Source organism: Myiozetetes cayanensis, unplaced genomic scaffold (assembly GCF_022539395.1).
Source record: "Myiozetetes cayanensis isolate MyiCay16 unplaced genomic scaffold, myiCay2020 scf9, whole genome shotgun sequence".
NCBI lineage: Eukaryota > Metazoa > Chordata > Aves > Passeriformes > Tyrannidae > Myiozetetes > Myiozetetes cayanensis.
In genome coordinates, this window is record NW_026088185.1 from 19,060,573 (window position 1) to 19,075,844 (window position 15,272).

Genomic DNA, 15,272 nt, shown 5'->3' on the forward strand with positions numbered 1-15,272 from the left:
GCATTTGAAATTCAAGCAAATTACAGAGTATGCTGAAACCACTCTATTTGTTTTGCTAGAGGCAGATTTGAATCAAAGCTTCTGGAAATTAAAGTCTAATAGAATGATCTCTTCTATTTTTGTGAACGTCATACATTGGATATGGTTATCCTAAAATAAGAGAGAAATTACGGAGTTCAAATACAGAAAAAGCCTTTGGTAGTCACATCTCAAGTGAGAAGGTCTTTGGGCTAAAATTTGGTTGAATTCACCCTGTTGAATACAAATATAAACCTTGTGATACATGTAGGTTGAGTAACAAGGTTGTATTACATTCTTTGCCTTCTACAAGATATTCCATTTATGGCTTGGATACATTGCACTTTTTTGCAGAGCCACGGTGAACTTGGGTTGTATTCAATTTTAGCACTAACTGAAGAGCTCTATATACTGTATTTTGCAGCAGCAGAGGATGATGTGGTTGAGCCAACTCTTGAGAAAGTCCAGTCATTCAGCAGAGGAAGCTATCGGGCCAGTTTGAGGTGAGTCTTAAAAATGGTTGTAAATCTCAATGTGTTTCCAGATCTCTGTACTTCATCCCACTATTCCAAAATCCCAGTAGTGGTAGTATATGACTTTTCTGTATGCTGCATAAAAGAGGGTTGAAGGACTGCATGCATTTTAGATAGAGTTCACTTGGAAAGAAATCTCTTGAGTATTATTGTTAATGATTGAAGTCCACAGATAGATAGCAAGGCTCTTAATTTTGCTCCTCTTTCTATCCACTTTCTCTCCAATTTTGATTTACTGTGTTAATGTTCTATTTTTATTATTGCTAACATACAGCCACATTTCTAATATCTAATGCACTTTCAGTCCAGTCCCTTGAAAAATGACTTGCTGTGAAATTACTTGGGAAATCAATGCAATCTACAAGGACATTTTTATTATGGCTTCTGCTTGATGGAAGTTAAAGCATTTTATAAGCCAGACTGTCTTGTAGTTAGAAACTTATTTCTTTCAGGCAAGCCCATGTCACACATATGCAAATGAATACATCTCCTGCATTGCAGGGTTATGTTTTGTCAGAGATACAGCTGAGTTGTTTCAACATCCTGTTTTTCTGGACTGAATTACTGATAGTGTTAATTGTGATTTGAGTTGGTGTCTTAACTTGCGCAAATATAGTAGGACACACCACAGTTTTATTCAACAAATACAGAGTGCATGGCATATCTAAGACAGTGTCTGGGTGGTGTGAGTGGAATAAGATTTTGAAAAGTATTTGCCCCTGTTGTGAGATATTTTTTCTCAGGAAGCTGGAAGAACATAGAAAAGAAAGAAAAAGTCTGTGGGATTCCTACTAAATGCTTCAGTGCATCCTGATTTAGTTGATATAAAAACTGTACCTGCTTTGCAAGCAAGTACTGTGTTACTGAGCTGTGAAGAACAGACCATTTGTGTCCTCTTTGCAGAGCTTCACTTCGGGAGCGCTCGAGATCTCAGCTCTCTAATATGGTCCCTGAGCCTCCACTGTCTATAGGAGGAGATCATGCAGAGTCTGCGTATCTTACATCTTCTTATGGAGAAGAGGACGGAAAAGCAAGAAAGGTCAGGTCCAGTAGCTTGTTGGGAAATTTTCAACCCATGGGATTATATCCCTTGCTAATGATCACCTGTAGAGAGGTGCCTGTGTTATAGGAGTTGATGGTAGGTATGTCTTGGCTTGATCCTCTTCTCTGCTTAAAAAACCCACAGCTTCAATTCTTATCTCTGTGTAAACCCCAGGCTGCATTCTGATGGCTGTTATGCTTATTGGTCCATATAAAATTTCCAGCAGAGCATGACTTATTGGTAAATTGATACATGTTGTAGATTTAGTTGAAAAACACATATTCACAAAAGCTGAATGAACTGACAGAAAGCAAACTGCTCAGTCTGTGAAATGTAATAGCCACTCAGTGATACAAATGGCACTGCTTCTTGTTCAATAAAGAGTAAATTCACTTTCATTTCAAAATCATCTGGAGACTTGAGCAGAGACCCCCTCACTGTGACCTAACCCATAGTCCTTTTGCTGTCAGCGTCCTCATGCAATCAGCTGGCAGAGAAAATAAAGGCAGCAGGCCTTAAAATTATGCAGAATATGTAAGAAGATACAGTGGGTTTCCAAATTGCTTATGAAGCTCTCTGCACTGATTTGCATGGCTGTGGTTGTTCAGTGCAGAGAGCAGCAGTGGGAAGTCACTGTTCTTGCTATTGCTAAGCCTATTCTGTGGATAAATAGAGGGCTTTAGTGCTGTCACTGTGTCACTAGCTCAGAAGCAAGACAAAATACAAGATGCTTCCACCCACTCCTCCGTGTCTCCATTCCAACAGAGAGGTTTTCACAGTGTCTCTTTTGTCTGGGCATTTCTAGTCATATGAATTGAGGGAGGTGAGCAAGGCTGAGCACACTAAGTGTTACAAAAATTCTGCACAGATCCAACTGCAGAAGTTATAATTTGATTATGAATATTCTACACTTACTGGGCATAATTATGGGAATTCAACATATAGTCTGAGGATGTTTCACAGAAAGGAGTCATAATCAGCATGTATAAAGCCTGAATCCAGCTATCACTCTGAGATCTCTCTTGTTTTAATTATATCACATACCTCTTAATTTGATGCAGTATCTGATCAGTGTGCTCATCCACAATACTTAAAAGTAATATTTAAGAAGATTTAATGAGTGACACAAAAAGCTGCTTGTGAGGAAGAAATTTAGGTTTTGCATCACACCTCATCTGGAGGCAGATAAAAGGAACAGCCTGACTGTCAGTGGCAGAAGATTTTAAACTTGTTGCAAATAGCCCCTGCAGTTGGAATCATTAGAGCTGCACAAGGCATGAGTCTCTCTCTTTTTCTGCAGGGACAGTAAAGGTAGTCATTTATGTAACCCTCTTGTGACTCACCAGGCCTACAGAAGAGCTCCAGAGAGCAGCCATCTTTCCCCCTTCTGTACAAAGCTAGAGCAGCTATTTGGGCATGAGATGGCCATTTAACAAACTAGGCTAACTATTTGATCTCACTGTCAAAGGGAGAGCATCAGTGGGGGAATGCATTCACTTCATAAATCCAACCTGTTTTTTAGGAATCTCTTGTGGAGGAAGACGCCAAGCCTGTATCATTTACCAGGATTTTGAAATACAATGCCTCTGAATGGCCATACCTGGTGCTTGGATCTCTGGCAGCAGCTGCAAATGGAGCAGTCAATCCACTCTATGCTTTGTTATTCAGTCAGATTCTTGGGGTATGTTATGGTAACATTTTAATGCGTATTTTAGCTCTGAAGCAGAGGAGAATGAATGTATGATGCACAACTTGACGTGTTTTGGGGAAAGTTTTAGATCTCATCAAGTAAATGGGGCTAGCCTTCTTGACTATAAACAATTATTCAGTAGAAGTATTTCTATCACTGTCATCACACAATCAGTAGAGCTCTTTGAAGAGGTAGGCTTATCAGCTTTTGGCATGTGTTCGTCATTATCTCTCTTGTTCACTTTTCAGGAACTGTTGGGAATGGGTTTCTATACTTGCATACTGTTTATTTATACAACCAAAAGTAGAATGCTTGAGTTATTTTTTTCCACCCTACAAATAACACAGAGGAGAGTTTAGTCAATTTATAGTAATTTTTACTTATGAAATCCAATGAGAATTAATTTAAGGTTAGTGGAGAAGTACAAACATGAGCTTTGACCCAAATCTGGAAACAGCAGAAATAGTTCAGATAAACAGCTTCAAATAGGTAAACTGAGGTACACATCAGCTGCTCTGACTGAAAGGAATTGCTAAAGGATGGCTACTTAGATTTGGACCAAAACATTGGCAGGTGTTGAAAAAGAACTGATATTAAGAATGTGGAGGCTGGTGCTGAATGGGGTGAAAGGGCTGTACTTTAAGCACTAATACTTTTTCTCAAGTGCTCAGCAGTAAGTGAATGGCTTGTATCCAGACTCCTTAAGTAAAAGACACTTGGTTCCTCTTGGAGCCTACTTATGGCAATTATAGCATCTGTTAATGTTGTGCAGGAAGTAATGCTGAGGTATACTTACTTACACAGACTCTATTTTGTACAGCCCAATAAAGCTGCAATTGGCATAGACCAGAGAGGAGGTGAGGTGCTGCTGCACTGTTGCTTTGCTGCTGTGCTATTTATTCCATTGCTATTCTCTGATTATCAGTGTTTTGAGTAAGGGGTGATGGTTAGTTTTATCTGGGGATGGGCCACAATTAATAGTAGTGTGTGCAGACATGGAGTATAATAAACTTGTTGTTCAATAGGAGAAAACCCTATTATGTTTTAACACAGGGTCACCTTAGGGAAAAATAAAGAATGGGGCTTTTGCAGGGGATGAGGGCTTTGGGTCTAGGCTGGGCTTCTGCACTTGGCAATAAGGAGTCAAGAACAAACTTCACATACAGCAAAGCTAACACTTCTAACACAATGCCACTTTTTTTTCTTTTTCCAAAGACCTTCTCCATTCTTGATGAAGAAGAACAAAAAACCCAGATCAATGGTGTCTGTGTGCTCTTTGTCTTGGTGGGAGTTATTTCATTTTTCACACAGTTTCTACAGGTAATAGCAGTCCAATATGCTTAAATTTTGTTTCTGAACCTTTACTCTGTGGGTATCTCTTTCTTACAATATCTGTATTTATTCTCATGCACCCCAGGGATACACCTTTGCCAAGTCTGGTGAGCTGCTTACAAGGCGCTTAAGGAAAATTGGCTTCCAGGCTATGCTGGGGCAAGAGATCGGCTGGTTTGATGACCGGAAGAACAGCCCTGGGGCTCTGACTACAAGACTTGCAACAGATGCCTCACAGGTCCAAGGGGTAAGACCTGGTAGCTTATGAATTGTTTTACTGTAAGCACTGATTGAAGGCCTGGTTTGGCACATTGTCACAGAAATTATGTAGAGCGCAACCAGCCTGGTCAATGTAGATCAATCCTTGGCCAGCCAATTAAGCTATTTCTCTTTATCATAGACTGTCAGCACAGAATTATTATAGTGGTATTTCCTAAAAGCCCCAATAGGGTCACATTTATAACCCATTATTCCCGTCTGTATTATTAATTTATTTTTTTCTGGAGATGAGTTAGTTTTTTGCCACAAGGCTTCAGTGTTTATTTCAAAAACGTCAAACTGGTATTTTAGTGACATTGATCACTAACCATGTTTCCCAGTTTTCAGCGTGGTATTGTGTAAGTTGTGGAAGTTTCAATTTAAACTGACAGCCCACTTGAAAAAACAGTTTGCAGTACTGGCTGATGTTCCAGCCAGGAATCCTGCACCCAGTTTCAGAGTTTGGGAAAATGAAACACTAACTTCATGTGTAGTGTTCCTTAGTGGATGAGGGTTAAATCGTGCTGAGCTATAACTGTTACATAAATCCTATCTGGATTGACCCTTTGGTAGGTGTGAGTCAGATGCCATTTTACCTGGCTCCAATGCAAGCAATTTTCTAGAAACAAAGAAAGAGATGTACAGATTTCTTTGTTACAAAAACTGTCCTGTTTCAGCTTGACTGAACATGGTAGGTTAGTTCTGAAAAACTATAAATGGGTGTTTTAATAATTTAAAAGACAAATGAGAGAAGAGATTTCCAAACCCCCTGTCAGCAGCAATTTCTACAGAATGAGAGAAACCACTCGCAAACCTTACAGGCACTTACAGGGCATATTTTAATTGAAATAAATAAACCTGTAAAACACTGAGTGAATCATTTAATAGCCTCCTAAGGGACAGCTTTGTTCTAAGCACATGCAGAGCAGTGGGCAGAGCAGTGAGGCACAGCCATCCAACCCACAGCTTGGGGTGGGGGAACAGAGCTACCTGGGCAGCAGTGCCCTCCACCTTTCCCTGACTGACACAGAGCTTGCTGCAGGTCAGAGAGCAGATGATGAGCATTTTCTGCTGCAAACGTTCACATCCTGCAGAGGAATTGGACTGAAAGTCATCAAGGATATCAAATTATTTTAATACATAGCAACATAGTTCCTATCTAGGGCTGCTGTTTACTGCTATGAAAGAAAGTAACTTTTGAGTAAATAAATCCAGTTTAATAAAAAGAATAGTTTTGTTGAAGTGCACAAGGAGAAGATGAATGCATTCAATAAAGATGATGTCAAAGGCATATTTAAATTTTTTCCTTAATAAAGAGATAGGCAGAAATGCAACTTTGTTTCATCCTTTTTCAGTGATGTTTCTTGCTGATTTTAGCACAGCTGAGGCTTTGTTGCTAATAGCTAAGCTACAGAAAGGTCCTGTTTATTATTTATATATAGATGGATAAATGTGGAGGGTGAACAGTGTTTTCAGAGGAATGATTCCTCAGGGAACCAAGTGAACTAATTTCAGTAATTAGATTATCTCTCTCACAATCAGTAGAAACAATCTTCTGAACTCTCAATGGAAAAACTGGTGGATGAAAGGAATATTGAGCATTTGCAGTCTTATACAATTAACTGGAAACAGTCTATCCAAACTAGCTAAATTCCAGTGCAGTCAGCAGCTCTTAGTGCCTTATGATATTTTAATGTAATTTAGAGTTTTCTAAAGTTTTATAAGAAAATTTATTTTAAGATTGTTGAAGTTACTACTGGAGTACAAGTCAGTCATCTCTGTTTCTCTTCTTCAAAGGCAACCGGATCACAGATAGGAATGATTGTCAACTCCTTTACGAACATTGGTGTGGCCATGATCATTGCTTTCTACTTCAGCTGGAAACTGAGCTTAGTTATATTGTGTTTCCTGCCATTTTTGGCCTTATCTGGAGCTGTGCAGGCTAGAATGCTGACAGGATTTGCCTCACAGGACAAGAAAGCGCTGGAAGCTACTGGACGGGTAATGCTGTTTAAAAGATTAATTCATATTTGCAGTCATGGGTAGCTGAAAAACTGGTAATTTGGGATCATCAGTAATTCAAATGTAATGAAACTTGCAATGGTTTGCAAATAAGGTGCAATATTTCAGCTTGTCAAACCACTGAAATGCCGTTGGGAACTCCCCAACTCCAAAAGCACTTGCTGCATGGAGTGTGATTGACCTTTCAGAAGTGATCGGACTGAAGAGGTAGACACAGATCTCTCAGCAGTCTGGTTCACCTTTCTTGGATTTTATTAAACACCCATTTGTTGATGCCCTGTGATTCTGCTCTCCTCAGAAAGCGGTTCACATAGAAAACCTCACATCTGAGAATTCACCACTGAACTGCAGATCAGTATGTGGATTTTAGAGACAGCACAATTATCCTCTCAGTGGGCTCTCCTAGACTAAGAATTAAGCTTTACCAGCTTAAGAATTAAGAAGTAAGACCTGACCAGTTGCCTCCATTCAGAATGGTTTAATTATTTACAAAAAGCCGTAAATCAAAATATTGTCTTGACATGCAGAGAAATTTCACTAATGAGTCAAGGCATCAGCTTTAACTCAACAAAATGACCAGAGGCTGTGATGAAAAGGACACTCAATGCTTCAGCAGTTTTGGTGATGACTGATTCTGTCTGGTGTTATTTTCTAGTTTATTTAGCAGCACTGCATCCAAATGCTAAAAACAGTGAGCTCTTCCACAGTGATTGCTCATAACCACGCTAAACATGGAAAAGCCCAGTGTGCACAACTCAGTTGGCAGTACCTATTTATCCATATTTCACAGTGTATGCTAATGCAAGAGATTTGACTATTAATTTTGGCCAGGAAAAAAACACATCTGAAACTGGGTGGAATATTTTTAATTGTAGACATTCAGATCTTCTCCTACATGCTGAAAAAATTTATAAGCCATTTATCACACTATTGCTTCCCAAAGGAAAGTGTCACATTATGAAGCTTCTATCAAAGTCCAAGCAAACTAGAGCATTTTAAAACAATTTCTTAATAAAATTACTTGAGATAAGTAGAGTGAAATTCGGACCAAATAAGCTGTCCATTTACTTCTATAGATGAAACTTCAGTGTTCTTTTTTTTTTGGGACAGAACTCCAAATTCTGACTGGCAATAAATCACAATATGAAGCCCACAATTAATTAAAGCTCCACAAAAGTTTCCATGGGGATTATATCTTAATTTCCTGTGTTGCATTTCCCCAAAAACATGGGCAAACATTTCCTTACTCTTTGCCTATGTATAAGGTAAAAATCCTGGAAATTGTGTCACTGATGATTTGTATGGTTCATATCATCAGCCTTTTGGACATAAGAGAGAGAGGGACATTGATCAGGTGAGGAACTGTAGTAATGCAGGTGGTTTTAATTTATGAAACAGAAGTTGGGGATACCATCCCTTCTAACTCTTCTTCTGACTATTGTAACACAAATAAAATAATAGAAATAAACATTTAATTAACAGATCTGTGCAATCAAGGAAATAACAGTGTTCCTAAAACCATTCTTCCTTTTGTGGATGTCACATTTATTCACATTATGTGAAATAAATCACAAGTGAGAGCATGTGCCTCATTCCCTCAGTGCACTTACAGTAACTCAGCTCCAGCGGAGCATGCAGAGCATTGCTATTGAGGATTTCAGTAGATAATTGCTTGTAGGAAAGGTTTTTAGGCTGGCTGATATTTGGGCCAGTCTGTATCATTTCTGAATGACTTTATGTATTGCAAAAGTGTCCTGTGTTCATGAAAGAATCATACATTTGTGAAAACACACTCAACTTCTTCCAAGTAAAAATTTGGAGCTCTTACCCATTTTTATTTTTTTCTCCTCCAGATTGCCAGTGAAGCTGTCTCAAACATCAGGACTGTAGCTGGGATAGGGAAAGAGAAAATGTTTATCAACAATTTTGAGAAGCACCTGGATATGCCCTATAGAGCTGCAATCAAAAAAGCACACGTTTATGGGCTGTGCTTTGGCTTTGCCCAGAGCATAGTGTTCATTGCCAACTCTGTCTCCTACAGATACGGGGGGTTTCTAGTTGAATCTGAAGGACTCCATTACAGCTTTGTGTTCAGGTGAGAGCCTGCTCGGAGCCACAAACTCCAGAAGTGTTCGGTTTCCTGATGGCTTCCCAAGAATGACCATGTCCCCCTTCCCTACAGGGTGATCTCTGCTATAGTCACCAGCGGAACTGCTTTGGGAAAAGCTTCTTCCTATACCCCAAACTATGCCAAAGCCAAAACATCTGCTGCACGCTTTTTTCAACTGGTTGATCGGATTCCTAAAATCAGTGTTTACAGTGAAAAAGGGGAAAAATGGGTAAGAGTGGAGATGAGTAATTTGTGACATCATTCAGCTCAATATAAGCATGGAAGTTGCACTAATGATTCAGGAGTCAATGAGGATCACTGCTTTACAAGAAGGTTATGCTGGCTGTATAATTGTTACTTGGCTTTGCTCTCTTAGAAGCAGTGAGCTCTGTACTAGCTAGCAAGACTAGAATAAAGTGGGCCATTATGAATTTGGCATGTAAAACTCCTGTACATTGGAATGGAACAGATTTGGATGACTCACAGAATAACAAGTTTTTATTTCCTGCTCTACAGTTCATGCACAAACCTGACTATCACTGGCTTACAATGGAGGCTTTTTCCATTCACATCAAACTGGTGGGGGTGCTCATGAAGAGGTGAAGCATCACTGAATCAGATAAAATGAAAATTCTCGATTTCTGGTGAATTGAAAAGTCAGACCCAGAAAATTCAAATTGTTTATTTTATACACAGTGTCTGTATTAAAATTAAAAACTTATCCATTTGTAAGGCAATCCCACCAATTGCTGGCTCTGACCAGTGCCATGTGGGGAAGTACAAGCAGAGAAATAGTGTTATGACTAAGCTTCATCTCTAGGACAGCTACTCCAGTGTGGTTTTTATCCCTTTTCCTCAGCTGATTTCACAGCACGAATGTCGTATTTTAAACAAGAGATGCCAGAATGGTATCTGAGGGAGAGTTATTTTGTACCTTACAACTCTCAGTTTTGAGCTTGAGGTCATTGTAACATCCTTCTCTCTTTTTTTTTCACCAGGAGGATTTCAAGGGAAGCGTTGAATTTCTTGATTGTAAATTCACATACCCTTCTCGGCCTGATATTCAGGTCCTGAAAGGACTCTCTATCGCTGCTAAGCCTGGACAGACTTTAGCATTTGTTGGAAGTAGTGGTTGTGGTAAGAGCACCAGTGTCCAGCTTCTGGAGCGTTTCTATGACCCTGACAAAGGAAGTGTGGTAAGCAAAGAAAACATGGTTTCTGAGCTGTTGTTTTCAGCAGTGCTCCAGGGGCCTTCTACCTGTGCCCCCCTGTGCAGCCGAGCAGTGGTGGCATGTACATGTGCAGCTTGGGGCTTCGGCTCCTTCTCAAACAGATGTGGACTGTTTGGACAATTCCCAAATATCATCTCAGATGTATTCAGGCAAGAAAAGAGAACTACAAGCCTCAGGTGCACCCTCATGCATTATGTAGGCCATAGGCATTTGCCTTTGTAGATCCTGTATGAAACATATAATGTGTGCTGTACATTGTGGGAGTACAAGCAAAAATCAAGTCTGAGTGGAGCAACAAAAGCCTGGCACATCCCTAAATATGCAGCCTCTCTGCAGGTTGAATTTGTCTAGATTTAACTTCCAGTTACTTGATTACTGATAGCTTAGTAAGCTTTTATATGTTTTCCTGATGTAAATACCCATCTAGATTGATTTCTCTTTCCTTGGAAAAAATCCTTGTGGTGATCACCATGTCAGGAAGGCAATAAAGCATGTGCCTAATCTCAAGCAATTAAATAGTTCACTAGGACTTAATATTGAGCAAATGGTCTAGCATTTGGCTGGATCAAAGCCATAACACAAAATATACATCATGCACAAAGGAGTCAAATATAAGCAATTCTTCCAATCACTTTAAATCAGTGGTGTTCGCATTTTAATCATATGGTTCAATCATTTAATTTTGTTATAAACTATTTGGGTGTTGCAGGCTGTTGTTTCCTAATGATGTTTCAAGTTTTCTCCCATTTCCTTGTAGTTAATAGATGGACACGACTCTAAGAATATAAACGTAGAGTTTCTTAGATCAAAAATTGGAATAGTGTCACAGGAGCCTGTGCTATTTGACTGCAGTATTGCTGATAATATCAAATATGGCAGTAACACGAAAGAGGCGACCATGGAAAAAGTCATCGAAGCAGCCCAGAAGGCTCAACTGCACGATTTTGTCATGTCCCTACCTAATGTAAGTACCTGCCAGGCCTTGGCTGTGGAACTACAGACAGGCTGTTCAGTGCTCATTGCAGTGGGGTTTGCTCCAAACCCAGTTAAAGTTGTTACACAGGTTCACCTTTTATGTCCTTTTACAGCTGTAGAGCAAAGGGGGTTCCATGACCACACCTTGTGTTCCTGAAACTGTGGTTGTGAGTTGCTACTGGCTTCTTATCCAGTAGGCAAATATATAAATCCTGTTCTCAGCTGTGAGAGATTTGAGAGCTGTGACTAGGGCATGGTATTTAGACAAAGTATTTGAAGCTGGCTGCTTATGTTCACCTTAATAAGTATTTAAATGCACTGAAATCATATAAACATAAATCAGAAGAACATAAAAGATATGGATACAATTCAAGGACACAAACAGAACAAGCCCTGGAAGCACCTTTAGCATCTTCTTCCAAATCTAGGGCAGGGGATTTCTTTTTGCCTCAGACAAATCAGCCAGCATCTTGCTATCACAGTTTTCTTCAGGCTCACTCTGCTGCCTGGGCCTCTGAGCACATGCAGGCAAAGCATGGCTTGGAAACCTCTCCCCAGATGCGTAGCACTGCAGAGTGTTTCTGCATCCCTGGGTTCTGTAAGAAGGAGGCAGCTGTGGGCAGCACTCTTGCCTCTCTCCTCCTGCTCTTCCTTCAGGCTGTGTACTGCTTACACCTGAATAAAATCTGCCTTTTGTATATTTTTCAGAAATATGAAACTAATGTTGGGGCTCAAGGGTCCCAGCTGTCTCGTGGGCAAAAGCAACGCATTGCCATAGCGAGGGCCATCATCCGAGACCCTAAAATTTTATTACTGGATGAAGCTACCTCTGCCTTGGACACAGAAAGCGAAAAGGTAGATGTGCAGTGATGAGCGACACGGGAAAGTTAATACAATGGCTTACAAGGCCTTCCTGTTCTATAGAGACATCCCAACCTACTCCACTACAGGACCGCACATTATTCTGTACTGTGAATTCAGCACTTCCACCTTTAATGATCTTTCCAAAAGATGCAGGAGGCACAGCTTTAAAAAAAAAGCAGTCAGCTCCAAGGGCTCCTAAACTGTCCATGAGAGGCAGCACTTTTTCAGAAATGTGGATACTAATTGCCTGGGTTACAAAGCATTCACATGGGAATAGTTCATAAATGTAACTATGTACATTAAAAAAAAACAACAAACAAAAAATGTAATAATGCATACAAATCATAAGCCTGACTACCCAATAAAAACAGCAGTGAGGGGCCTAAGAACTTGACCTAAGAACTTTGTGTTGCTTGGTTACTTGCAGAGATTAGAGAAATGGTGGAATTTAAAACCATATCCACACTGAGCTGACACTTACCACATCACCTGAGTAAAGGCCTTCATTAATTTCTTCTGCTGTCTGTGTTTACCTGCTCCTCCTTAGTACTGCTTGTGAACAGAGTTCGTGACCCAGCTAAGCACACCAGTACCATAACCTTTGATTTAGCCTCATTCACTTGTCACTTTTAAAAGGTAATTAATCTGAAGCAATCTGCAGCGCTGAGGCCTGATTTGTTTTGCGTGTTTTCTTTGTTGCCTTTAGACTGTGCAGGCAGCGCTGGATAAGGCCAGAGAAGGGCGGACCTGCATCGTCATTGCCCACCGCTTGTCCACCATCCAGAATGCCTGACATCATCGCAGTGATGTCCCAGGGACTCGTCATCGAAAGGGGCACTCATGATGAACTGATGGCCATGGAAGGAGCCTATTGGAAACTTGTTACTACTGGAGCCCCTATTAGCTGAATTACTGTGACACTAAATTTGAAAGATTTCTGCAAACAAATACTTTGTGGTAGGCATGGTATGTTGGTGCTGCATTGTGCCACGGAGTGCTCTACAATACTGTGAGGCCTGTGGAACACAGAATGTATGTAGCTCTCTGCATCAAGCACATTTGTCCAGCACATGCAGGGGACTAGGCACAGGCTAATGCATTCAGGAAGTAAATTAGCCCACTGATAAGGGAAAGCAAGCCTGAAAATGGGAAGGATCTTTTCTGATGACCTGTGGAATTGCCACTAGCTGCAGTCAGACTGCACAGTGCTGTCATGCCTCAACTAGCAATCAAGGAAGACTCTGCTCCAGTGTTCTGGAAACTGCCCCTTCTCTAGTTAAGCTGAATGAGTGAAAACAATCCCAAGAATGATGCTGTACATATGAAGGTATCACATTTCTCCTAATGTTCGGTCTGCAGAGGATTACAGCAGATCGCTTTCCTGTGGGTACAGAACTCCCCCCCTTTCACCCCGTGAACCACTCAGGTCAGCTGTGCTGAGGGAGAGGCTGCGCGTCCCCCGTGTGCGGCCGCGGCACTGACACCACGGTGCCCCTTCAACACAACCAGGCAGTACTTACAAAAAAGGCAGCTCCACAGAAGTAAGGAAAGCAATCAAGGTGAGGAACAGCAGCTGGTGAGGATCATTTCCTAGCCCACCACTCTCCACCTAACACTCACCACTCTAATCAAAGCTGTCAAATAGATTTGTGAATAAGAATACATGCTTTGGATAAATTAATGTAAAATCCTACAGTTAATCATCAGTTATTTAAACCACTTCTTTTTTTTTGCAGAAGGTAAGACAATAATGTGTATTTTTATAGAGATCATAATCAGTAAAGGTGGAAACCCCCATAATTAGCTCTTTGTTTGCATTAAATACAGTTGATAAACACCTACAATGCATTCAGAAATGACAAAGGTCAAGAAGGAGCTTCTTTTGGCAGAAGCTTGTATCTATCACAGTTTATTAAAAGATCTACTGCAGGTTTCTCTAAAATATGAGTTATTGTCTGCAGTAAGCAGCACTCTTTGCTTTAGTGACTAGGATCTTGGAGACAAAGCAGATAGACTGAAAGTATAAATTACAGTTCCAATATTTAAATATTGATTTTGAATAATAGAGTATTAACTGGAAAAAGTCATTCTCCATGTCCTAAAATCTGCAGAGTGGGGAGCGGTTCCATCACTTTATAGAAAAATCACACCACTTGTTATAAAACTATGTAACAGTACCAGTAATTGAATAGAGCTGTAAGGGCAAAACTTTTTTTAGGATACATCCCTTAATTTCAGGCAGCAAAACCTAATTTCAACTTTTGTACAAATCCATAAATAGAATTCCTGCCAAAGTCCCTACTGAACTCACACAGCTGGCAGTGAAATGGCTATTTTCCCAAGGAAGTCTGTATTTGAAACCTTAACCAGAAATTAAAAAGAAAGCTGCATTATTTGCTTTAATATTTTTAACCTTTTTATGTTTCAGAGCTATAATTAGTTTGATGGCTCAGGACTGAAAATATTGAGAGAGTATCAATATCAATAAGCTACTGACATATCTATATGATATTTAATTTATATTAGTATTTAAGGCCATGGAAAAATAATGACTCTTTATTAAAAACTACAATGACTACGTGTACTTCTTTCATAATTCTTTTGCCTAAAGGACACCATTTTCATGACCCAAATTAAATCAATAAATTGTATTTTTTTACTGGCTCTTATGTTTTAGCACTTCTCTTACCCTTCAGACAAGGCACATGAACATCTTGCACCTGCTAACAAGTATTTCTGTGTAACTGGATCATGCCTGTGACAAGGGTGTGCTGTGCACACCAGAGCTGCAGAGAAGGCCAGCTCAAGGACACTAGTTGATTATAAAGACCTTTGGTACCTGTGCAAAGGGATTAAATTTCAAGTGGAGCTACACAGTATGTCTGGGCATGACCAATAAGCCTTGATGGACTGCTCAGGGCAGAGATGGACTGGTCGTGCCACCGCAGCCGCTCACAGCAAGACGTCCCAGCCCTGGAACTTGGTGACAAGTCCCTGAGCCAACCCAAAGTCATTTGCCAACCCAAAGGCATTTGCTTACATCTTTCAAGCCTGAGTTGTTAGTCTTGACAGTAGATGGTGTCATTTGGTATCATCTGCAGAAATGCCAATTGTCATTCTACATTTATGGTTATGACTATCCCAACAGAGGCACCAAGATTTTTTGCCAGGGCCATGAAGCAGAGACTCTCATGTG

The 15,272-nt window shown here is 40.2% G+C and overlaps 1 protein-coding gene across 1 annotated transcript in view; it reads left to right on the forward strand.

Annotated features, from left to right (window-relative positions):
- ABCB11 (ATP binding cassette subfamily B member 11) overlaps nucleotides 1-14,739 on the forward strand; it is a 45,556-nt gene extending 30,817 nt beyond the window's left edge. Inside the window, 13 exon segments of the mRNA XM_050339591.1 lie at nucleotides 443-521; nucleotides 1,455-1,590; nucleotides 3,116-3,274; nucleotides 4,499-4,603; nucleotides 4,701-4,862; nucleotides 6,671-6,874; nucleotides 8,749-8,990; nucleotides 9,078-9,234; nucleotides 10,004-10,201; nucleotides 10,995-11,201; nucleotides 11,921-12,067; nucleotides 12,783-12,866; nucleotides 12,868-14,739. Coding sequence (XP_050195548.1) covers nucleotides 443-521; nucleotides 1,455-1,590; nucleotides 3,116-3,274; nucleotides 4,499-4,603; nucleotides 4,701-4,862; nucleotides 6,671-6,874; nucleotides 8,749-8,990; nucleotides 9,078-9,234; nucleotides 10,004-10,201; nucleotides 10,995-11,201; nucleotides 11,921-12,067; nucleotides 12,783-12,866; nucleotides 12,868-12,984 — 1,997 coding nt within the window. The 3' untranslated portion in view covers nucleotides 12,985-14,739.
- The last annotated feature ends 533 nt before the right edge of the window (nucleotides 14,740-15,272 follow it).